General features: G+C 40.0%; 1 protein-coding gene across 7 annotated transcripts; it reads right to left on the minus strand.

Annotated features, from left to right (window-relative positions):
- Nucleotides 1–969: 969 nt before the first annotated feature.
- On the minus strand, nucleotides 970–26,441 carry ST3GAL5 (ST3 beta-galactoside alpha-2,3-sialyltransferase 5). Of its 7 annotated transcripts, none has more exons than XM_054203621.1 (7): nucleotides 26,340–26,435; nucleotides 14,373–14,487; nucleotides 12,442–12,550; nucleotides 9,738–10,081; nucleotides 8,145–8,331; nucleotides 5,388–5,546; nucleotides 970–4,131 (listed from the first exon to the last, which is right to left on the minus strand). In XM_054203621.1, the coding sequence occupies exons 1-7, from the start codon at nucleotides 26,374–26,376 to the stop codon at nucleotides 3,868–3,870; spliced, it is 1,215 nt and encodes a 404-aa protein (XP_054059596.1). In that variant the 5' UTR covers nucleotides 26,377–26,435; the 3' UTR covers nucleotides 970–3,867. The 7 variants fall into 7 exon arrangements, with proteins under 7 accessions (XP_054059596.1, XP_054059595.1, XP_054059598.1 ...); XM_054203620.1 differs by having other exon boundaries at nucleotides 972–4,131; nucleotides 12,436–12,550; XM_054203623.1 differs by lacking the exon at nucleotides 26,340–26,435 and adding an exon at nucleotides 15,494–15,646 and having other exon boundaries at nucleotides 972–4,131; nucleotides 12,436–12,550.

Consider the following 26,441-nt stretch of genomic DNA (forward strand, 5'->3'; position numbering starts at 1 on the left):
GTCTTAATAGAGGGGCATGAGCTCTTCCTTCACCTGCCCTTGGCAACAGGCAACAAAAGATCACACTTGTGCTACACAGTTGCCTCCTCTGGTCCCCTCCCATCTCCTGCTGGAGTTTCAACCACAGCAGGAGAGCTAAAGCTATTGGGGCTTCAGCTGACACCCGCCCACCTGAGGAAGAGGCTGAACTGCTCTTCAGTTCCTTACCAACATCTCAGCAACCCTACAAGCTCAATATGCACTTCCAACATCAACTGATGACTGGCCACAGACAGCAACCACCCTTTTCAGAACTTTCACACTGCAGTCAAGTGGCTCTATATGTCTTGTCATGTAACTCTGGCACACAGTCACTGTATCATAACAAACAAATTGTAACCTTACTTGCTGTACTTTTCCCAAGGCGACATCAGTTTGTCCCTCGCTGAAGATAAACCATCTGGGTGTGGGACTCCTATAAACACTTGAAAAAAGGCATCATAAATTCACATTTCGCAATTCAAAGTTTCCATTTGTTTGAACAAATCATACCTGGCCAAAACAAGTGTGCTGTTTATCTCTTCTGCTATTCTCTAAGTGGCCACACAAATCCGAATGTATTGCAAGGAAAAACAAACACAAACAAAAAAACCAACGTCATAAATTATCTAAATTTCCAAAGCAGTTTCTGAATCGTTTAGTCCTAACAGAGAATTTCTACTTATCGCACCTGAAAGACTAAAGCATAAAAGATAATGCAAGTACTTAACAACCACTCTAAATTCAAGGGAGGACAAAGTTAAAGCTATGTTCCCTGCACAGAAACCATGAAAAAAATTCGTCATCAGAACAGGTCAGACACATCCACAACTGTGATAACTCCTACGCAGAGAACTGTGGAACACAAAGGCTTTATTACTGCTCCCAAATTCTTTATTACTGCTCCCAAATTCTTTGTTGACTTTTTAAACAAACACCATTAAGGCGTATCTACAAGGCATAATGCAGATTCTTCGCAAAGCTTAAGATCTGTGACACAGCAGCACACAGACACGCACAGCTTTTGTTCTTATCGCACCTCCAGTAAGACCGAAGCCCAGGCCAGAAGCTGCAGTTTGTCTCCAGCACTGAAGGACCCGCATCCTTGAATTTCAGGCCAGTGCTATAACCTCATCTGAAATATTCTCATACACATTAATTTCAAAATCCTGGAGGCCTACAGTATGATCAGTGTTGAGATGGATTCTCTCTTCCAGGCACCGGAGAGATGAAACTCCACTGATAAGTATTAAAAAGGCATAAATGAAAGGAAAAAGATTTGTTTATCATCAGCCACTAATTTCCCTTCTTGAGTGCCTGGGATTGCATCAAGACTCTCAATTAGACCAGTAAGATATGCAAAATCCTTAATAAAGGAGGCAGAACAAATTACAAACTGTGAGACAAATACATACGTAGAAAGTGGTTTCATCAGTTTATTGCTTTTTGCAACCTGAACTTTGCTGCCACTTCACAGATGGTCAAGTCTGTGCAGGTGTATTCAATGCAGTATACACTACCACGGAGACCAATGTTTTATCACAAGCCATAAAACTAGTGGGAAAACAATCTAATCCTACATCAACATAATTTGAGAATTTGACAGTAAATACAGCATCTCCAAAAAGCTATTGGCATTTATATTAATCAACTGATTATTTTTAAGTTACTGAATAAAGCAAACTGGTGAGGGACCAAGTTCTCTGAAACACATGTTTTTGGTGTATTCAGGACATGCTCCCAACACACACATTCTGAACTCTTCCAAAATTTCACCAATACCAAAAGAAATTAAGGTATTTTGCTTCCAGTTTAAATACCAGGAGAAAATAATTAGCACATTTTAATATATTAACTAAAAGACTATCTGTATAAAACTCTTCACACATGAAATATTTTTAAATTAAACAATAGAATTATTTTACTTACAAGAAAAACATAGACTAGAAATTTATTGCTAGTACAAAAATTAATGTGTTTCATGGAGGAGTAGAAGCTAGATTAATATTATTGCTATGAACACAAACAGTGCCAGACACAAAAATCTGATTTTCAAATTTGCTCACCTGACTCTCAAGGATGTATAGGTACATGGGACTTATGAAAGGTGAGGTCCACAACTTTCTTCAGAGTTACACTTTATGATATGATGTCATTTTATTGCCTGTTAGTATAACGGCCAGAATCAGTCTACTCTACTGCGTTCTAACATTATCATTCATTAAATCTTCTCTCCATGGAAGGAAGAAAAAACAACACAAACCACCAAACCAAAAATAAAAACCTCAACCACCCTAATCTTGCTTTTCCACATTAGTATTTTGTGAATTTAAAACTACAGCTACATTCATATCTTCGCTCATAGCAAAAAGTAAAAAAAGTTGAGAATGTTCACCGTGTGGAAAGTCCATGACTATGAACAATGTTTCTAGGCCAACCTTCAGTCAATTAGCAGTTTTTGTTCCCAAAGAAAGCATTGCTTACATATTGTAGATTTGAGTAATAACACTACTCGGTGCAAATGCAGTCATACCTACTACTCCACTAGTAAAAAAATGAAAACGAACAGCAAAACCTGCTTGTAGATTTGCACAGTTCAGCTTCTTTGCAATGCACTGATTTCCAGTCACAAGAACATATATCTATAGCTTTTTGCCTTTTTTTTTTTTTAGTATGCTGCTTTCAGCTTCAGCAGTTACCTAGCTCGCTACTAGATCATACTACTACTGACACGCACTCACCCAATTGCTGACTTAAAAGCTGAGCCAGGAAAATCAACAACTCTACCTCTCCCTTCAATTAGATAGCCAACACTAGAGTTTATATGGGTTATTATCACTGTGAACTATTAAGGTTAGGATATCCGTAATTCATTACGTAAAGAAAACCAATGAAAATTTTAGCTTAGTCAGATTCTATTATTGCTAAATGGAAGATTTATACAAACCAGGGTTTTACAGAACTAGAAATTCTCGAATTACTCTAAAAAAATTTAAAAATGAGGGGGGCATTCTGTATTAATGCCACTTGTTTAACTGGGGTACCTGAACTCTGCTGCAAATCAACTAGTTAGAAATACTTATCCGGGTCTTAAGGAATGGAAATGACAAAAGATATGATTCAGGTGAAAGTCTCCTACTGGCTAAATCCTCTTATAGCGTGCCCTGGTCCCAAACATGCCTCATGATAAGGCAGGATTCTAACCAAATACATTAACACATCACTGATTTTAATATCAATCATGAACGTCAAAGTACTTACTATTCAGTTGTTGCCACAACAGTTCCTTTTCCTTCACCTCCACTCCCACATTCCTCCTCCATCCCCCAAAAAAATATTAGCACAAAACTAAAAGAATATAAATATTTGAGGGGAAAACACAATGCTCAAGTGGCAAGAAATTAAAGACTTGAGACATATACGCCTTTCTTTTCATGGCATGCATGAAAATGAGCCATACACCAAGAACTGGAACAACAAAGACAATAGTTCAGTGGAAAATAACTCTTGTATGCTGTTAGACAACTCAGGCTAGCATTGTGCGTACCATATACATCTGAAAACAAAAACTCTGCTTTTCTTCAGACAACATAAAACATTAAATATTTTAAATGGATCTCTTTAAACTCCAGGTTGTATTTACATAGTTATCCACAAAAATGTGCAAAGAAAATCTGACATCAAAATAAATTTAAAAGTCCAACAAATTGAACTTGACATTAAAAAAGGCAGCAGAGATCCCACATCCATTCTAGACACACTTTAAAGAACAACTTAAGACAGTGAAAAGGTTGTTCCAGCTGAACCTCCGGAAATTTAACAAGTCCAAGCAATGCCACACTTCAATCACTAGCTGTCTTTGACACAGAATTCACAATGTATCCCACCAGTGAGGTCTTTGACAACTTTTTCTTTGATCAGTTTTTGCAGAAATTTTGTTTCACTTGTCACATTGTGCATAGTTTGTCCATTCATGGCAGCCATGCAGAGGTTGTTGTAATAGTGCAAAGGTGTGCTGGGCTGATCGAGGTCATATCCAAATCCTGCTAAGCTCACTTCATCACATAAATGTGTGGCCAGAACAACTGCTGTCACCCCAATTGTAGGTACGTTCTAAAAAGGAGAAAAAAAGAAAAACCTGCTGAATTCAAATATATTCTCCTTTTCCTGTTTTATAAACACTTTACAAAACTGAACGGCTCTGTCTATTCCCTTTCCTTACTTAAAACTGAAATCAATTAAACAATCAATTACAGCTAAAACTAAAAATCAATTAAGTGATCAAGAAAACTAAAACCTTCAGGGCAAAATACAATACAACTTGAATATTTGCCTGTAACAAGACTTCTGGCTGTCAACACAATTTTTTTCTGTGAAGGCAAGATGCCCTATTACTACGTAGTTAAACTACAAGTGAACCCTTGCTCTAAACACACAAACTCCTGACATGCAGTTAAACTTGAAGTTTCTTGATGTACGCTTACTTCAGTCTTAAGCAACAGGCTCTCTAACAGTATTCTTCAGAATCTGACTTTTCCCTGAACAACCCATGAAGAAGGCAAGTATGCTACGATACAATTAAAAGACACATAGCTTAGTATGTTATTTTTATAAATAAGTATGAGAAGATCCTTCAAACCTTGGTGCAATAATGCTACCATTAAATGCTGTCATACAAAAGGTAAAGAGACCATCATTATTCACACTTTTCATAGTTCAAGAGAACTAGTGATATCCAATTTCTCAAACAAATAATTAAAATAACAAAAATGCAGTGTATAAGCAAACCAGACAATTCATCACTATACTATTGCTTGAGCGACAGACAAAGAGGGAGGATATACCCATCAGTTGCTATGGAGCACAGTGGCATACACAGCAATTCCATCAGTTGGAAGGTTGTTTTACACTGGCCTGGTTTCCATACTCTCCCTGCTTTCCCTGCAGCTGGAGACACATCTGTCTATAGCACACTACTGGCTTGAATTAACAGCGCTGCTCTTAACACATTTAACATACATCAAATGCTTGTTTTGAATATTTAACACCAGTCACAATGATCTGTGAGTGAACGCACTGTACAGGAATGAATTTGTGTCTCACTGCATCCGAGTGCTTTGTAAAACAGGCCATTTGATGTAGGCATGCACAGGCATACTACCTCATCTAAGAAGGTGCGCTGAAATCCTATTTTGATTTTACACAAGAAAATACCGGAGCTTTTTGAGAGCACGTTAATTTCCCTATTACTTGAGACCAGCTCTGCAACTGCAGAGAAACTATATTGAAGGAAGAGCCCAAAACTTTTTTCAGTTTCTTATTTCACTTTGTATTTTATAGCCTCCTTCTCCCAAAAGGAAACTTCTTACCTTATCCCAACCCCAGAATTTTGATCGAGGTTCAGGGAACTGTAAAATGTCCAAAGCTGTCTCTTTGATGATGGCTGGATTCAGAATCCGAAACTGCTTTGATGTAAGAGGAATCTTCTCAGCAACCTCCTTCCAAAAGAAGAGTCGCACCGAGAGAGGCTAAGAGAAAGGAAAAAAAAAAAATAGTTTAGCAAAGGCAAATTCTGAGACTGAAAAGTGTATGGCATACACAGTACACAAGTTACAGAATTCATTGGTGATTCTGAGAAATTCAGAAAACTGTTTATAGCTAAGGTGGATCAGCAATACCAGCGTACAGCTCACGTGACTGACCCAGAAGAGGAAAAACCTTCAAAGTATTTGGAATTGCAGAGAGGACAGAAGAGGGAAGAGTTATTTATTCTGTATATTTGACTGCACTTTCTGTTTAAATCAACACATCCACCAGCAATTGCGGGTTCTTTGGACCTTCCCCAGCATAACAGGCAGCAGTATTTAAAGAAATCAGAAAAGGAACCACAGTTTTTCACAAACATTAACCAGGCATTCTGAAGTAAGCACTGGATTTAAAAAAATTTTGCTCAGGCTTTGAAGCGAAGCTGTTGTTTGACAGCATCCACCTAGTGATAAATGTAACACTTCAGAAGAGTATTTACACAAGACTCAGAAAGTTAAGATTCTGATCTCATGCCACTTGCAATCAATTAAACGCATACTAATGGAAAAAACAATACTAAATCAGCCTAATTTTATAGATCTTTCCATATAATACATAACGCTAAGCAAATGATAAAACTGATATAGCTGCAACATAGACATATATTTTTTAAAACAGGCTTATTGCTACCCTAACCTACAACTCTACAGCAGCTTGAACTAATCAAATCCAGGTTGCTATGGTCCCGTCTTCCCACCTGTGCTCAAAGTACCAATGCCTGCACAGAGAGCTCAACCAACTGAAAGCCTAGTATTTGAAAGGAGAAGTATGTTTTCAGTTCATAGAATCACAGAGCAGTTGAGGCTGGAAGGGACCTCTAAAGGTCAAGTGGTCCAACAACCTTGCTCAAGCAGGGACACTTAGAGCCGGGTTGGCCAGGACCATATCCAGATGACTTCTGAATATCTCCACGGATGGAGACTCCACAACCTCCCTGAGCAACCTGTGCCAGTGCTCAGTCACGCTCACAGTAAAAAAGCATTTCCTGATGTTCAGAGGGACCCTCCTGTGTTACAGTTTGTGCCCATTGTCTCTGGTCCTGTCACTGGGCTCCACTGAAGAGGCCCTGGCTCTGTCCTCTTTGCACGCTCCCTTCAGGTATTTATGTACATTAGCACGATTCTCCCCTGAGCCTTCTCTTCTCTATGCTAAACAGTCCCATCTCTCTCAGCGTTTCTTTCAGTCCCTTAAGCATCTTCACGGCCCTTCGGTGGACTCTGTCCAGTATGTCCCCTCCCAGACCAGTTCCTAAAACTGGCTTTCTGCAGCAGCAAATAACCCAGAACAAGGAAGAAGGTGGGAATGAGCAGATCTCCTCCTCAGCCATGCAAAACAAGAAGAGGTACTCTTTTCATAAAGCATATACTTCAATCTTCTAACTCATTAACAAAGGATAATGCAGATGACAAAAAGCAATCACTCTTTCAATCCCAAAAAAACATTTTGATAGAGAAAGCCATCCTTGTATTAGTCATTCTTCAAAACCAAACCTTAAAACATTAAATAGACAGATAGCTTGTAAAACAAGTTAGGGATTCAACTCAAGTTAGAAAGCTGCTGGTCATCAAAATTACCCCACTGCTGCAGGGAAGGTCATAGACTAACATTTTCCTGTCCCTGGTAAAAAAAAAAAAAATATCAGGGAGTAGAAGTTCTTAAATTTGTGCAGATTCAGGAAAATCTCCCCTCTACAAAACACACTCACATTGTTCAAAAAAAGGCAACATCCCTGCACACACGCTCTGGACTAAAGTAATAGTAGTGGACAGTCATGGTCAGCATTAAACAGACCTTCCACATGCTCTCATGTTATAAAAATCAGAATTGAGAAAGGAACTCGAAGTACCTAAACTAGTATGTGTTAAATTGCTAAAAAGCTTGTCAGGCTGTCTCCTAAATGTCTCTCAATAGTTTAGAGCACTTGTTTTCAATCTGTGGTCAGAGAAACCTAGCTACTGGTTTTCAACTTGCAGAAATTATCTGCCTGCAAATTGAAAGAGGTGAAAACCACCAATTTAAAGAGAGTCTGGAAACATGGAACTTTTCTCTCAGTTCCCTGCAAATCTCCACACTTCTTTAAATACTCAGTGAGAAATAAATGACGTCTTAATTTTTGAGCCACAGGCAAACTGCGATGCTCCAGTTACACATTAACTGCAGGTATGCCTATTGTAGCAGCACAGACTTTAGCTGTTAAAAATAAATAATAATAATGGACTAGCATCCAGAAATCTCATGTCTATTTCAGGCTCTGCAGACTTGCACAAGTCACTTAAACCTAATGTGAAACGAGTTCCACTTTAGTAAACACTGGATGTGTCATATAGCTTGGTCACATAGCTTGCAAACCACAAATATCTGCAGAAAAAACCCTGTTACTGTCAGCACGGGGCTTCAACATGAATGCTGGTACCAACTGTAAAAATATCCTCAGTATAACAAAACCAGAAGTAACAGATTAGCCAGCTTCTTAAGCATTAGAAAAGACACAAAAAAAGCCCAAAAAAATCACAGGTACATAACACTGCCACATTACATACCAAGGTTTCGTTTTTTACCATTGCTTGAAGCCAATTGAAATCAACACTTTTAAACAAAACAGCCACAAACAAGCTAGCAGGAGGATACTCGTGTTCAGAAAGGGGGGCTCCTTCTGGGTAAGTCATCCGTATAGTAGTTTTGTTACCAACGTGATCTGTGTATCCTTGAACTGGCGCGTCATTTAACCTAAGAAAAAAAAATAAACGCCACAATGAAGCAAAACTGTATTTAATAAGCATGGGTTATAGTCTCATTAAAACATCAGACACTAAGCAAAGAACTTGTATGTGGCCCACAGACTTTTAACAGAGCGGAGAACAGTGTTTTCTCAGTATCTCCATGTTCCTTGCCCCACATGCTCATCCATCCCTTATATTTGAGAAGAAGCCAATTCTGTTTCTGGATTAACTGGCACGAGTGCAAAACTTCAAAAAGAAAAGCTTGAATAGAAAAGTAACTTAAAACAGCATTGCAGAATTTCATTTTCATTGCCTCGTGCCAAGTCAGAGGGGCTTAAAAGAGGAAGGAAAAGAAAATGCATAATAAGTTGCCTGTGTTATCTTTTTTTATACATACACACACAAGTATTACACACAGAAAGGCATTGAAATTATCCCTTCAATGCTATGTGATGCATCCTGTGGGTTTACATCATTCCAGCTCATCAAAAATTTCAGATGCTAGCACAGTGCTGACAAGAACAGCATCGTCCAGCTCCATCAGTTCTGCAGAACAGCGTAAGTCCCACAAACTTTTCTATATCAACAGAAAAGTCACCTTCACGCTGACAGCCCTAATTTCAGAGAACAGTTAATGCAAGTTCTCTGCCCCTCCACATGCTAACAGGTTTGTTTACCTTTGTATTAGAGCTATTGACTCACTGTATCAAGTCTTCCCTTTTTAAGAGGGGCAAGACTTAGCTTACAAAGCAATTTGGGAAAATGCCTGTATTAAATTTATTTGTGACTATACATGATTCAAAATACAAAGAAGGAGGGTTCAAGCAGTAATGTTCAGAAGGCACGGATACAGAGCATGTATTAATTTAATTCAGACTTAGAAAATATGCATAATCATAGAAAGCATGCACTAATCTTGTAAAGATAAGGAAAGATAAGCATGCTATACAGGGTGTAAGTAAACTGTCTAATGAAACACCAATTAAGTTTTATTGTGTTTGAAATAGCTGTTATAAAAAAAATCCTTCAAATAAGCGTCCCAATAAATCAAGGGGAAAAAGGCAGAGGTGAGTTCTAAAGCCTGCTTCTGAAAGCTTAAACATATGCATGGATAAAAGCAGGATTGTCTACTTGTCTCAGATTTCACTGGTTTCTATCTCATTTCTGCCCATGGTTGTTTTGGGTTTTTTTGTATCTGAAGTCCACAAATAATTACACTGAATTCCTGTCTTCTGAACATGACAATTTATTTTGCTTCTAAGACTCCAAGTCACAAGTCAATTTCTGAAAAGCACTCTAAGAAATAGTTTTATAAATTGCCTAAATGTTGGAGACATTTTTCCCTTAAAAAACACAAGTTGGCTCATAAAGTAATGTTGAAGTAGTAGGAATCCTTAAATGGAAAATACATACCTTATAACAATATCAAACTGATTCAATAAGTGACCCAGCTCTGATCCATGAAGAATTCCACCACTGCCAACAACAACACAACGCTTACAGTGTTTTGACTTCAAATCTTCTGGTAAATCATGCTCCGGTAAGAGTTCAAGGAGATTTTTAAGCTTATCAAAGAACTTGTGAAATCCAAAGGGAGGTTCATATTTAAACAAGCTTTCATTTTCATTTGTATTTTTTCTTACAAAGGGAGATACATCCATGCTGTATTTCTCTGCAAATAACTTCCTCATTTCTTTCTTCACATAAGAAGGCCGGCACTGTTCCTGCAATGCAGCGCTGGCATACTGCTGTGCTCTCTAAAACAAAAAACCACATGATTTCAGTCAGGAAAGCTAGCTTCAGGAACATACAAAGCCCTCTTAATGCAACCCACCAACTGACCACCAGCAGTTTAGCAAACAGAGGTTTATAACGAAAGCTTAAACATGGAAATACAAAACATTTCAAAGCATTCACTCAAATGCAGCTACTAACCAGCATAGGGTAAAAAACCTGCAAAGGAATGTCTCTCCATCCAGTCACTTAAATCTGGATAGGAGCTTTTCTAAAGAATAAATAAGGCTACTAAAAGGGATATGTGAAAATGAGCCGTTTGAGAACATTTGTACTGTTGCTTATAAAAACAGATTAAAAACCTAGACATACTGATACCCATCTAATTCAGCTGTAAGCCAGCAAGTGGAATTCTACTCCACTGCTCAATTGCATGACCCAAGTTCTGCCTGCAGCAGGATTTTACTAGAGACACACCCACCGGGTAAAAGTTCTGTGAAATGTCAGGCTGAACTTGCTTACTAATCAAAATCATAGAATCAGCTATGTTGGAAGGGACCTTTCAGATACAGTCCAACCATCCACCTAACACTTACAAAAACCATCACTAAAGGGGTATTGCTAAGGACTAAAACACAGCTTTGAAAAGAATGCAAGGTGGAGGTGTTTCAGGTCTTCTTTCAAAGACTAGTCACCAAAATAAAAGACTACTGTTCTTTATGCAGAAAAATATTAAGCTGTCAAATAAAACCACACATTGATCCATCTCATTAAAAAAAAAAGAACATAACACCCCAAAAACCTATTCATGTACATTTTTTAGAAATTTGTAGTGCCAAGCTGGTATCTGATGTAAGGAAGAAGAGAAACAGCAAAGGTATTATTTTTATCAGTTAAAACAAAATCTTTTTGCATTTTCTCTTCCACGATACAACTCTACTGATCTTTCTTCCATTGTAATAAAAAATAAAAGAGAACACACAAAAAAACCATGAGCAAACACAGGGAGCAGAGAAAGAAGATTCAAATCTAGTTCTAACTCAGTTCCCCTTCTGTACTGTTAAAAGGAAAGCACGTATCTGGGTGCACAAGCAGGGAAGTTGTGCTGCTTTTATTTTGTTCTACTTTTTAAACAAGACTGTTCTACAGAACTGCTTCTGCCACCATTACAAAGGTCTCTGCAAATCTGGGCATAAACACCACACTTCCTCCTGGGCAAAGCACAACTGCGCAACTTCATGCCGTACTTTGCCAGCAAGAGTCAGTGCATCTTCAGAAGAACCTCGTTTTTGAGGCTAACAGTTGTGCATCCTATCAGTAAAAATTAATGCCAATCACTTGACAACTGCCCCAAACTGTTTGCAATCAGCTACTACCTAACTAGAGAAAGAGCAATGCTATTTCCTCATCCTGCATCTAACACAAAATGAATCATAAGACAGCAATAAACACAGTCCGTGCAGTCTTTAGGTTTGCTCGGCTTAAGGTGATGGTTGTTTGGAAGCAAGAATGTGTTAGTAAGTTGAATGAGAAGAAAAAGGGAGGCAAAGAGACTCAGAAGGGGAAAAAACATGCAATGAAGAAGGTGGAAGAGGATGCACATACAGTGACGTTAAGATGAGACTATCTTAAATCAGGCCTTCTGCTGTAAATTGTCTCTTAGCTCCAAGACAAAGACAGAAATGTAACAACTCTAAGCCAAGGTAGCACTGATACAAAGAGCAAACACATTAAGTAGCAAAGGCAGAGAAATCCCAGCAAGGAATAAGAGAAAGCTTTATTGGTATGTGTTACACCAGCTTAAAAGCCACATGCAAAACTGTAGTTGCAGTAAGTAGCTGCTACCTTAAATAAATAAATGAACCAAGAGGTGCACCCTCCTGCACTTTTGTCCTGTGAGTCCGAAAACATCTGATCAACTACAAGGCAAAGCAGGCTGGGGAACTGGCTTAGGTAAAGATAACCCTTTGGTTTAACATATTGAGTTTGGGGATTTTGGAGTTTTGTTGTTGGTGGTGGTTTTTTTTAAAAAACATGTTACTTTTCATTTGCATCGATTTTTTGATCACCAGTGTCATCTGCACCGACACAACAACAGTATGATGACATGCCCATTTTGAATTATTGTTATTCTTAACAGTCACAATTATCTCATTTTACCCCTAAAAATCCAGTTTCTCTATGCACTTCTGTTGTCACTCCACAAGAACAAAACCCATAAGTTCCATGGCATATAATGAAGCAAAATATATTTTTCCCCTCACAGAATAATTTCAGCATTCTAGTTTTTTGTTATACACCCTTATAACTCTTATATTGTCAATTAATAACTTTTTTTAAGCCAAGTTTAAAAAAAAACACACCAAAAAATACCAACCCTTACACGATCGAGGTCCACATACAGCATTTTTGTTCTGTCACATTCTTCAGGTCCAAAACTTAATTTGAGGATATAAAGGAAACACCCTCCGACTACAAACAGTGCAAGAAGTCTAAAAGCAAACAGGAGGGTGTAGGGGTAGGAGAAAGGAGAGAAAAAAAATAATCTTTTTTCCAGCAATCCATCAATTGTTAAATGAGTATTTTTAAGCAAATTTAAAGCAGTTGTAAAACTTGAAGTGAATTTGATTCAAGAACTAAATTCAAAAGAAATTATGATTCATAAATCAAACCAAGAAAAAAAATACTGCTTTGTTCACTGCAAATCTTTCACAACTCTTCAGCTATGTTCAGGGAAGTACAAACATATACAGATGCTTTGATAAGAAAAATGTTGCAGAGTGATACTCTGATTTATGCAGTTCTATGCTTGCATCATGTACTTTAAATGCATCTCTGATGGGTCAAACAGCTCTCCTTGCATAAGAAAACTAGAAGACACTTTTGTTCTCCTACTTTAAAGGACAACCTCATTTTGAAATACACATTTTCATGCAAGTTAAAACGGGATGGAACTTCAAATGTCAAGATTTTGGATCAATGGTCATCATTCACAAGTAAAACTTTCCAGCAGGCTAGAATGCAGAATTTAGATGCTCAGATTCATCTTGAGAAGCCTAATTCAATTATTTACATCCCCAAAACATGCAGAAGAAGAAAAAACCTTTAAAATTGAGTAATGCAGACTATCCATATTTTTGCTCTACTCATTTCTCATTCCTAAAGAATCTCACTGTTGATGTCCAAATATTCACTTGGCTCATTTCATGTCTAAAACAATTTGCAAAAATTACACCATTATTTGGTTAGAGTTGAGGTTGTTGCTCATGTATGTATTTTGAGCTTTATTATTGATTTTTGTTTCCTAAGGACTGGACATTTGTTCAAATGTCTTAAAAAAATATATACAATCTACTAAGAGTTCAGTGTTTCTTGCAACTCTTTCAAATGAAGTTAATACAAGTTTTCCAGACTTTTTTTTTTTTAAAAAAAAGCTTGTACCACATGGGCTAATAGATGCAATCCTGGCACTTAATTTGTAGTATGTGCTGCAAATAAGGTGGCCACTGGAAAAGCAGCACTGTTCTCGCATCTAATTTAACTAAATTAAATTTTGCACTGATAGGGGGTCTAAAACTTTCATTAGCATGTTAGGCTGCAACCCCTGGAAATCAGCTGACTGGCAGAAACAGGGGATTCACAGCAGATGAATGAGGCTAATTTTCCTCCACAGAGGTTTATCAAGTATCTCTAGATTCAGCTGGGGCTGCACCATGATTCAGGTGCTCAAAACACTAGAGGATATAACAGTTTGGCTTTGGGTTTTTTTAAACTTTAAGATCTACAAATTCATGTGGCAGAGACATCACAGTAGTGAGCTCCTCCAGTTTAAAATATGGTTCTGTATGTACAGTAGCACACATTCATTAATTCCAATTTGATGTTAAGCAACAAACAAAGGAGTAATGAAGATTTTGTGATGTAGCATTCCAGAAATCTTCACAAACAAATTAACTATGAGGGGACACGTCCCCCAAATCCCACTAAACATCCACTGCCCTTCAGTTTCTTCAGTTATCAGACTGTACAAAAGCCTCAACATTGTTACTTATCTGGATACAAAAAAGACTGGAAATACTTGTAAGCGATGTTCTGGGATCTCATATTGGCTTGGGAAAACCGGTACTGCTACCAGTAAGGCTAGGCTCCTCAAAGTGTTTTAGGTTCACCGGGAAAGCTGTGTGCCTAGCCCTCCATACAGTTCCTGTATCAGTCTCATCCCTTGATTTTTGCAACCTTCCTGTAACTGCCCAGGCTAGACGGAGAGCAACTGACCTTTATATTGCCATGACAATGACACTTACTTGCGAGTACCTTTTTTTAGAAACCAGCTTGGTCTTCTCATCTTCATGCGCAGTCACCTTACACCATTGCACAGGAGGTGAACAATCACTTTTCGGCTTCACAGATTTATTGTCACTCAGCATTGCTGTAAAAAAGAAAGAAAAAGATTATCACTACTTCTTCTGAACAGAAAAAAGTTCACAGGACATCCAATGACTGCCAATTTACTATTTCCCAGAGAAGACTGCGATTCTTGGTTATCTTGTCAGGAATACTGAATCGCTCCTGACCTCCTTGTGATCAAGAATACACTAATTTCAGATGCACCACCAGGACATGATTCTAAAAACGGGTACATGTTTCCAGGTATAGGTCTTTGCATTCTTCATAAGCCTGAAGTTTAATAATTGCAATTACATCAGTTACTGTCAAACGTTATTGTTTGTGTGCATAACCTGTACAAAGCATCCCATCTTCAAAACCGGTGCCCATGTATCAAATCAACTCCCTGATTTCCCTGAGGTTAAGCAAACCTGTCTCTTCATCAGTCTGAATCTACTGCTGACCCCTTCAGAAGCCCCAGCAATGTGGTCAGCAACTTCAACAGCAAGCACCAAAGAGGGCATGCAGGAAATTTTGCCTAGCACCCAGCAGGACCAGAAGGCTGCCAGTACAAGGGCAGTTTCTGTGCACAGCAGCAGCACCCCTCCAATGAAAGCTGCAAGGAGGAGCACACTGTGCTGCCTCACAGATGGGCAACTCACTGATCATTAGCTAAGGAGAAGCAACCTCACTGCTTACTGTTTGTAAGCTCCCAAAAGTTTCTATCAGCATGCTTAAATCCTGATTTTTGAAAGAAAAATGGAGGCTGGCACATTAACTTTTCACAGGCTGATGCCATTAACCAAAAATCTGAGCAAACAAGGAAACGCCATGCAAAGCCTACTTGTACGAGCCTCCTGGTTTTGCCCTGAAAGAAGGAGGGATATGGGCACGAGTTTCTCCTGCCTTACTGACCTCCAGAAGCAGCACTCCCTTTGATCAGCCAACCACAGAGGAGGAACTTCTTTACTTTGAGGGTGGCAGAGCACTGGAACAGGCTGCCCAGAGAGGTGGCGGAGTCTCCATCTCTGGAAACATTCAAAACCCACCTGGACACGTTCCTGTGTAACCTGCTGTAGGTGACCCTGCTCTGGCAGGGGGGGTGGACTAGATGATCTCCAGAGGTCCCTTCCAACCCTATGATTCTATGATTTCTCAGTAACAAATTTGATATACGTGGTAGAAGGTCAAAAGCCACAAACCTTTGGGAGACAAGGTAGGACAAAGAGAGAGAAAGATCAGCTCCAGCATCTTAAGTCCTTTGAAGAGCACTTAAGTGATGCTTTCTAGAGTCACCTGAAAATGGTCATAACCCACAAAACAGAGCAGGAAGAAAAAAAAAAAAAGCCCAATGTTTTTTGCCAGAGAAAAACTTCACCACTTACCTCAAACATAGGTAACTTTGTTATTATGATACTTCAAAGAACCTCAAATTACCCACCTAGCTGTATTTATTAATTGAACAGACTCTGAGCTGTCACACACATTTGTAGGCCTTTGTCACAAAGCAGCAATACCTTGAACACCACCTTTAGATCTGAAAGCACTGCACAAACAGAGGTCACTACCATTATGCTTGTCTTGGAACAGGGTAAACCGAAACCTAAGGGGTAAGTGACACCCCAAGATCCTCCCATAATGCTAGCAGTTAAGCTGGAAATCAAATCTAGTCCCAGCCTCCCACACAACTTGTCAGGACACAAGACAACAGCTCACATGGAACCTATCAAGCCTTCCAAACTCATCATTTTCTCAGAGCAACATCTCGTCTTTACTGGCTGCATCTATACCACTGAATAAGAACAGCACTGAGGAGCAAAACTGGGTGTTGACACCACCACCCCAGTCATGGATCACCAAGCTGAACTGCTCTACTCTGAGATGTCCACTGACAACCCAGCAGGACTTGCATGATTACCTTACACTCCAGGTATCACACACATCCTTCCTGACACGCTACACAGACAAGACAACTAAGCACCCCCTTATCATTACCTGGGACCCAGTACCTTCATACCAACACACCTTGGAGATGACAGGTGTCCACAGAGATCATGTTGCCAGCACACAGAGGGAGCAGCCCCAGTTCATGGAGCCTGCCAGCATGGTCACACATGGCACACAAAATGAGCAGCAATTACAGGATGCTGTAGAGCTGTGGAGGAGCACATGACAAAGCCTGCAGACCATGTGGAAACTCCAGGATTCCTCCATGTACTACAAAGAGTACCAACAGCCAGACCACCTCAGAGGAGACTGTCTCAGATCAGCACAAATAAAAGGCACTCAGCACTGTTTGGCAAAAGGGAAGGGGATTGCTCACTGACATGGGTGGTTTACTGCATGGACAGCTTACCACATGGACGTGATTGCTGAACACTGCATATACCTAAACTACAATGTACAACTAACCAATAATTACATCTGTCAGTTCCACAGATCTCTACCTACAAGGCTGGGGAGAAGTCTAAAAATGGAACTTTTCCTTTTTAAAAAGAAAAAAAGCTGAATAAAAAGCAGGAAACAAGCTTCAGCCATTTTCATGGCAGAACAATGCAGGTAATAATTTTCTCTTGAGTAAACAACATAAAGAGGTAATTTAATCACAGTCTGTAAGAACCTAGATCAGAATGGATTCTGCACAAAAGAATCAGTCAGACAAAGTATAAGAGGATCCTGCTACCAAGAAATCATTGCAACAACGTACCAAGTGACATCCTGAGGTCCATCCATGGTACTGGTAACATATCTAAGGGAACGCACTACAGATTAAGCACATATTTTCCAGCAGTTTGAATCAAATCCATGAAGTTTTACAGCTTGAATTACAAGGGTAAAGTTACATTCTCACTACCTTTGCTTTGTTCAAAGCAGGTTTTTATTTCTTTGCAAATTAGTGTTTCCTATTCTAGGACCCAGGTTCTGACGTAATTTGACAGAAAGAATTGCTTGTGACACACTGCCCAATGTATACAAAAAATTTTATTGCCTAATGGCACTAACATACTCCTGGAATCATCCTGCAGCACAGAATGACACAGCCAATCTCCTCTGCTGTATAAATCATCAAAGAAGAGTGCTCTGCAAACAGCGCACTTTTAATCATTTCCAAGGGTGAGAATTTCCTACTACAGAATTGTACGCAGACTTCCTACCACAGATGTGCTTTTCATAAAGACTTTCAAAACAAAAAAAAGGTTGCAAGAGATCTGAAAGATGGAGAAGGAACTGATGAGGTGGAGAGTGATGAAGACAGAAGGGGATTAACAAGGAATGCAAGACTGCAATAAACATGTGCTATCATAAAGTCTTCCCTGCCTCTGAGCAAAATAAATTCCAGTCGTCCCCAATTGGTTGCTTCATTCAACCTGGATGTGCAAAAAGGAACAAGGAAACACAGATAATTTTATTAATCACCTCAGCATACCCTTTCTGAGTCCAGCTCTTAGTATCTACTATGCTCAATGTTTTTTTTTTTAATTTGTTTATATAACTGAAACTGTGTCAGTTTTCTTTTCATTTGCAACAGTCTACTTCAGGTTGACTTTTGTCAGTTCTGTTTTGTCAGTCTGTTCTTGATCAAGTCAATATATGCAGGCAGACAGATATATCGAGTCAGAATACATCTGTCCAACACAGCATTTTTTTTTAAAATTACTCAGGGTTTGACCCTGCAGTCTTATCTAAGTCAATAAGCATCTTCCACTGGCTGGAATGGTGTTAAGCGTGCTCAAAAGAGCAAGGTCAGCAGTAACAAGCACCTGAGAGCACACCTTTCCCACAGTCTTCTGAGCTTAAAAAAAAAAAAATCTATGCGTTTACAGAGAAAACCATGACAGTTAAGAAACCAAGCACCAACAACAAGCTGTGCCTATAGCATCCAGATTTTGTTGTTTGCATAGAAACACCACTGCCAAACACCACTACACCCTTTAAGAAAGGGGCAGCGCTGCAGTTGCTTTGGCGGACACAAATGCAAATGTCTCAATTTGTGTACAAAAGATGTCTCAGTAGTAATACTGTATTACAATCACATTTTGCATTGACATTTCCATAGCTACTCATTGTGGCGTAATTAACGAGGACTCCAGGGACTTAAATTTGCTTTTCATCTGCTGAACTTAAGTGATCTGTGTAAAGCTGCTGTAAAAGCTGAATTGTCCATCAGTAGGAATACACTCCAAAGCTTCTTGTGGTGTTATTCTTTTCACCATAGTTTACTTTTGTCTTATTGTTATTCTTAAGTAGACAAAATTTCTGCACTTGGGATATTTCAGAAGCAATTAATTTAAGTCTTCAGGATATCTTTTTATGTAGGAATGCTAAAAACTAAAAAGCAGTGGGTGTCAAATTGTATGTGACCACTGCCACACCCTGAAAAATTGCATTTGGTTAAGTACAGCACCTGGATTTACCCAAAGACAAGGACTCTCAGCCACCATTGTTTGAGTGCCAACAGTGTCACCAGGCACGGAGACAGGACCAGAACAGCCTGCATACGAGTGCAGAAAGAGGCATATACTTATATCCCTCACCAACCTCTCACTAAACCCCCAGAATCCCAGGCAGGGGATGTTTCCACTTACCTTCTTCACCCTAAAAATTCAAGCACATTCCCACCTCCCCACACTCCGAGCGTCCACTTAGCAGCCTCCACAGCTAAGCTCAGCATTTTATGTGGGCAGGTACTGTTCCAAAATAACTGTGCAGGCAAGGAGCAGAGCCACAGAGGAAGCACCAGCATGGACAGTAACTGCCAGTCAGTAACTTTTCACACAGGAGCTTATCCCCCAAATCTATGTGAATACCTACACACAGGCTGTTATTAGCCACTTGCTTTTACCAGAGCCCGTGGGGAAGCTACCCTAGGCAAGATACTGCTGACAGCCCAGCAGTACAAGAGGCATCTTCTGTTCTACAGTTGTATAGCGTCTAGCACAGCGTGATCTTGGACTACACCTGAAGCTCCTGGGAGTCAAAAATACAAATTAACTTTCCCTCTCACTGTACCGCCAGAAGCAGCAGAAACAGCAAGCTTTATGAGTCACCTGCAAGACAGTCCATCTCAAGGTCTTGCTACACAATGCAGCCTTTGAAGTTCATGCAATAAGATCAAGAAGCTTGCAGTGTAAAGCCCACAGCCACTGAAACCCAAGTCACCCCTATATAAAGGAATTACTAATAAAGAGCAACGGGGCTTGAGCAGACTGTGAAGCAGAAGGTAAAAATAATGCAAAAATACCCCCAAAACACCTGCCCATTTCATGTCCCCTCCTCTAAATAAGATACACATAAATTACTTACAAAACAAGCTTTCAAAAAACAGGAAATGATAAAATGAAAGGTACTTGGTTTAGAGCAATGTTTATGTTTCAAAAAAGAAATGGGAAGTTAAAGGACAGAGCAGGTGTTTTCACATATAATAAACTTGAGCAAGATACTCTTCATTGAAATGCTGTGCACATTATCAGCGATGAATTCTGCATGAACTTCCAGTTCTGAGACTTTTTAAAACAACAACAAACTCCACAGACATACTGCAAAACCTTATGCAAGGAGTTAGAAGAGTACATTTAAGAAAACTTAAACCCATTACAGATTGTTTCCTGGCACACGCTAGGGGAAAACAGATGACAAAAATTAAGTGACAACTACAACACTAATATCTGTGATTATTTGTGAGAGTTGCACCCATAAAAAGATTATAAATTTTAATCTAGCCTCATTATTGACCAAACAGATGACATACTAGTTTTCATTATGGCTTTTAAGATGGATGTGAATAGAATGTTATAAATTTATGTAACAATATGAAAATTTATAGGTAGGATTAATTTTGTTTCCTTCAAAGGTAAGGGCTGAGATGTTAAAAAAAAAGTTAATTAGGTGGTAGGTTTTGTTTGGTTGGTTTGTTGTTGTTTTTTTTTTTAACAGATGTAAAAAATGTTTAAGAGATCTTCTAAGCAGAGTCTCTCAGTTGAAGAATCCTAAGAACACGAAAACTTCAACTACTTTATCTTCTGTTCTTTTTTTAAGAATGTCATTAAAAAAATTTATTTAGAAATCAGCATAAAACTCCCCTAGTTCCCTCCCACATCCTCAAAACCTGCTCAACTCTTTAACGGGCAAAATAGTATTGACTTGAGGAATTTTTAAGTAATATCATTTATTGACAATTAATACAATTTCTAATCACCAATTCTGATACTAAGAGGAGAAAACAAACAATTTAAACCATGAGCAAAAAATCTCTCTTTCCCCCTTCCATAGGCTAAACTCCAGCCAAACACTTCTCCTCCTTGCTTCCTTGTCTCAATTCTCCTTATTTTTGCCACACATTACACAGAGCCCATCCCAACTCCCTTGGGGAGACGACAGGCAGTGCAGCAGCTTGGGGTCATGTGCGCAATGGTTTCTGTCTGCAGCTCCTCTGTAATTTTCACTGGGTTTCTTCTGCTCCTCTGTGCTTTCTTACCAGCTTACCGGATCTGGCATAGGTGGCCCACAAGTCCCCCAGGGGTGTCCCTGCTCTGGAACTCTCCCTCCCAAGTCTCCTAATCAACCCATGATACCTTCAGATCCTCCCTATGCTTTCAAACTTTTTCAACTCTTCATTTGAAACAATAAACCATAGTGAAATACATTTTGCAAAAGACCTCTGTCTGTTTTAAAAAAAAAACAAACATTATAAAGTGGTGGTGTTGTTTTTTGGTTGTTTTTGTTTTTTTTTTTTTAAATCAACAGTGGATCAAGCCCCTCAGTCAGAGAAAATACAACAATACAAAGAATAAAAAAGCTGAAGCTAAGAACAGTTAGTTGTGCAACCCATTATACACAAAGGACTCCACAATTGCAAGCGTTGTACAGTCAAACTGCTACCTTATAACTTCAATGGATTAGAGATATTTTTATCCCTCCAAAACACAGAGTATTTCTTAAATACATAAACAGCTTGGAAACATACTCTCTCATGACATAAAGAATTTGTTATTAAAAAAAAAAGCAAACAATCAACCTGGAACAACACTCGGCCATCCTCTCGCAAGAGGCACTCCAGAAACTGCAGCACAGTGAAGGACTGCCTCGCTTTCCAATGACTTCTGCAGAAGTGAATCCAAATTTTTAAGCCAAGTTTTAAACACAGGTTTAACAGACCAGGAGAGCTAACTGAAAAACTGCCCAGATGTTGTAATTGGATTTCAAACCTATACCAGGCAAGTAAAAAGCCTTTTACCTGAATGGGCCCGTTTGCCCATAGCGACAAAATATTCATGAAAAAGTAGGGAAGGACAGGATGAGACAAGTTATCCCAATCAGAAACAGTGCCTTTGGGATATCTCTTTCTATAATACAATAAGCATTGAAATACCTTCATAAAGACTCTTGTTCAGTGGCACATGACAAAAATCCCTTTAAGCCACAATCATGAGCAAAAATTCCAGAGATATTAAAGATTTGAGGCAGGCTTATCAGGGGCATGCTGAAGCATGAGAGTCTTGCATTATAATCTGTAGCAATGTATTAGCTGTTGGATATTTATCTTCAAATAATCCTCTGACCATCGTGCTACCACTTCCTAGCAGAAACAGTCACAAGACATGAAAAGACAGCAGCCTAGGAGCTGTTGCATATTAGAGACTGACAGCTTCTTGTCAGAGGAAAAACTGGAACTGAACTTAAAATTAGATGCTTCTGTCAATTATTTCTTCAGTTGCAACTATATAAACCCCACAGTAAAGTTGGTACTTTAACATACTTCCATATTTGATAAACTTTGTTTGAATATTATCTCCTTAGCACCTATTACTATTGAATGAAAAAAGCATTTGACAAACATGTCTTTTCTGATGAACAGTAGAGTCCATTGTTTTGGTTAATTCAATTAAGTCAATAGAAATAATACATCCTTGATGGTAGAAAGCTTTGCCTACAATATGGTTACAAGCAACTACAACAGGACATTGATTACACTAGTGTATAACATATTTTACAAAACAAACTTACCAGTCAGAGGTAAGGCTTTTTAATCAGACAAAAAAAAGTAAAAACAAATGTCTGTACAATTTGCAGTTCATTTGGTCAAGATCTGTCTTCTCAGAAAAGGAGAACATAATACGGAATCCTACAGGTGTGGACACAGTTGGCAAAAAGCGAAACGAGTAAATGAAAATTTCAGAGCAATTAACAGACACTCTCAAAGGCATCAACCACCAACAAACTCATGAAATCACAAATAACCTTACATTATTATGTGTATTTGCCCAGCCTTTTCTTTTAGGAAGGATACACATAGCTAGGCTACAAGTTGCTCTTAACTTTGGGTCATCCAGATTGAACACAAAAAAAAAAATTGGTTCCAGCTCAAATTTGATTCAATTCTTAGCATAATTAGAGATATTCAGAGTGTAACATCATCAATTCCTTTCAGCAGCATCCACAGGAAGCTTTTTAAATATTGACAGTGCCTGTTAAAATAATGTTATAGGCAAAGAACCCTCAGTGGGGTTCTGAATGACACTCCAGTGTTCAAAACAGGGATCACCCTTTTGACTTCACTTCTGCCTCGGCACCCTCTTCTCTAGTTAAGCTTTCTAAGCTTTTCTGTGAAACCTATTCCAGATGCTCTAAAGTGAGGAACAGCAAAAGTCCATAATGCATAAACACAAAAACATCAACATGATGTGCTTCAACATTTAAGAGGGCAGCTGATGCTTTGCAACAGACAAAAACAGCATCTGAATTTGGAATTTTTCTGACTCCCAAATGAACCACAGAAAGTCAGTGTTCCAGCCAAGCAGGAAGAAACAGGTGAATTAAAGCATTGCTGTTGTGAACAGTGTGGTATTGAAAAGATACATTTATTTCTTGCAGAGGAAGCTTTTGAGTCCCCCCCTTGCCTTTTTTTTTTCCCCCCTCTTTTAAGGGCAAATCCCTATTTTCCCCTTCTATGTTACTTGTGTAAGAAACAATGGTCTGCCTGCTCAGAGTGTTCAGAACCTGAGGTCAGCCACTCCTCTCAGCATCTGCCAAAGCCAGCAAACGTGCAGGAAGAACAAATTACAGCATAACAGCAGGCAGCTGCTACTCAGAAACCCCTCCTGTGCACATCTCACATGCTCCTTTCCGCAGCACTTCCTCCTCCCCAAGCCCACAGACCCTGCCTACATGGAAGTGCTGCTACACTTTTGTACTTTGAGGAAGAGCCACGCCAGCCAGAAGGGGCAAAACCACCAGCTGGATAAGTTCATCTAGCACAAGTGGAAGATTTTTCTGAGCCCCTGCAAGGAAGGCAAAACAAATTACGTCTTCCCCTTACATGGGAAGTTTGAGGAATAAGTCTTCCCTAAAAGAAATGATCGGAAAAGACAGGGCATAGCATTAATCTTTACTGGGCTAAGGAAACATGCCAGCAGGCTTACACAGCCAAGATGTTTCATATTACATCTGAATTATGCAGCAGAATAGCATCGAACAAGTGGTAATTATGGAACAATGTTAATAGTACAGCAGCATTTTTACCACAGTATCATCTAACACTCCAAGAGATCATGGCAAAAATCACACTTGAGTCTAAAGAAGCAAAAGAGGAGATACCAAAAACCTCCGCTGAAGAAAAGGCTTAAAAGGAAATTGCAGTACAGCAAATAACATTGCTGGAACCAATTTTAGTGCTTAACTTCTGAATTCAAGACTTCAGGACCTAACAGGTTGCAGAGAGAGCTGGTGGGACACGTAAAGGAAGAACTGCTTCCAAGAAGAGAGAGCTCAGTTTGCCTAGCTTCGCAAACAGGTTGAGAGTTTGTCCTTAGGTACACCACCACATAAACACCAAAGCTGAAAGCAAACAATTCAAACACAAGGACAATGTTAGCACACAGCAAAAAGTGGTCATAAATAAATATGGACTATAAGCACAAGATTCCTGAGCAGCAAAGGAATAGCCTTCCCATAGGAGTAATGGAAAATAACAGCCAACACAAGGTCTTTCTAAATTATTAAGGACTTTCTTAAAACTTAGGAAACCGAGTTGCCTGCAACAGGGGAGACTCCTCCATGATCGAGAAGTCCTACATCCAAATTACCACTGCTCGGTTTTGAAGTGTTGGATGCATCTGCTGCAGATGCTTTAATCTATTGTGTTTGAGTAAGTTTCGTTCAGACTCGCTTGTAATTTGAAAATTACTCCATTACAAGTTTGAAGCATTGGCTGCGTCTTGGTTCAGTAATTTGGCCTTTAACAAAATTCCAACTTAAGTTCTCCAGGCTCTCTTATCTAAAGAAAATAACCTGCCCTCCAAACACCCCAACCCCGCAACAATCTTGGCACGTTCTGCATCCATCACCTAAACTGATGTATGTAAGGCAAACAAAATAAAGTTTTTTAGCCTATTTTCCTCAATGAAAGGAAGCTTCTGCTATCGCACTTTGTCTTCCTACCTCCTGCCCCTAACTGCTTGTCAGTCATTTGACCAATTTAATCAAACTCTGTGGAAAAGAGGATGCTAAAACCCACAATGTTCCAGGAAACCAGAGACAGGACAAGCCCGTTTCTCATCAGCCCCGAGGAAGCAGCCAACACACCAAAGCGCTTGCGCGTGCTAACTCTCCAGCTGCATTTTGACCTTTCAATGAAATTCTCTGCGTTTGCTGCCTCTTGTCTGGCTAGCAGAGGGGTTGGGAGACAGCTCAAGGTTTCCTGCCTCGTGATCTAGAAGGGAGATAGCAACCTCACTGCAGCAAAACAGATAGAATAACGCAGCCTGCAGGAAAACAGCACATCAATTCCAAACTGCATCCCTACAGTCCCATTGTAAGCTGCGTTTAAAAACATATATCCACTTCAGACACATAAGGAACATTTATTTCAACAAGTTTCCTTTAGACAAGAACTACGCATCCTTATTTAACCTTTTTTCTCAGAATGAGACAAAACCAGCCATTTACCACTGGAAAGCTGTTTACCTCCAGTAATTTTATGAACATTTCCCATTCATTTCCGTAACTAAAGAGAGCTGCAAAATAAACACCTCTCCTCTATCAGCCTTATATTTTGATCTTATACTGAAATAGAAAAAAAAAAAAAAAAAAAAAGAAGCTGAGCACAGAAAACTCTTTTTCCCCCGAGTGGTGCTGAAGAAGATAACAAGGATTTGGCAGCAATGGTAGAAGTCATTTCTGTTTTGCATCTGCATCACTCCCAAGCGGGAAAAGGCAACATCACCCACAAAAAGGCTATCACAACCCGCAGACAAGCGGAAGGCTATAAATTTTATTTCAGAAGAACAACGTGAGGCAGCCTCAGCTGCATTCCTCTCCCTCCCTGGAGAGGCCCAAGACAGACCTGACTTCCATCGCCCATCTGCTCAAGACTTCTCCTCAAGACCCCTCACCTCCCCGCCTGGAGACCTCCCCGGCCCGGCATCTCCCAGCCTTCCCCGAGAGAGACCTGGAAGCCTCAGCCGCTGGTGGGCACGTCCTGGACACCTTCAGCCCCACACCGCAGCGGGCTGGACGCGGCGGCCTGGCGCGGGCGACCCCGCAGGCCTCCGGGCACCCCCGACCCGCTGAGGGAGAGCCGGCCCCGGGGCACCTAAATAGCTCCGGGACTCAACCCCCCCCTCAGAAAACACCCTCAAACGTCCGTGCCTTCACGCCTCAACGGCACCGCAGAGCCTCGTCAGCGGCGACAAAGGCCCCCGGGGCGCTTCTGAGGGCAAAGCCCCCTCAGCGCCCCGGCTCCCCCCACACCCGCAGGCCCCGCGCCGGCCTCCCCCTCCCCTCAAAAAAAAAAAAAAAAAAAAAAAACGAACAACAAAAAACCCCACCCTTTTCCCCCTGAAAATTACCCCAAACCGCCGCCTCATACCCACGGGCAGCAGGTCTCCGCCGCCTTACCTGCGCTGGGCTCGGTGGGGCGGCCTCGCCTCCGCATCGGAGCGGGCGGCGCGGCCCCGCCGCAGGTAACGGCTCCGTGGGAGCCGGCGGAGGAGATTGAGG

The sequence above is a fragment of the Rissa tridactyla genome, chromosome 5, assembly GCF_028500815.1.
Source record: "Rissa tridactyla isolate bRisTri1 chromosome 5, bRisTri1.patW.cur.20221130, whole genome shotgun sequence".
NCBI classification, from domain to species: Eukaryota; Metazoa; Chordata; class Aves; order Charadriiformes; family Laridae; genus Rissa; species Rissa tridactyla.

Excerpts from the sequence above, each read along its gene's own strand:
- ST3GAL5 (XM_054203620.1), bottom strand. The coding sequence starts at position 26,376 with ATGCGGAGGCGAGGCCGCCCCACCGAGCCCAGCGCAG. Across the intron at positions 5,547-8,144 it reads TGGTAAAAAACGAAACCTTG|CCTCTCTCGGTGCGACTCTT; the intron begins GTATGTAATGTG and ends CCTTTCTCTTAG. Across the intron at positions 4,132-5,387 it reads AATTCTGGGGTTGGGATAAG|AACGTACCTACAATTGGGGT; the intron begins GTAAGAAGTTTC and ends TCTCCTTTTTAG.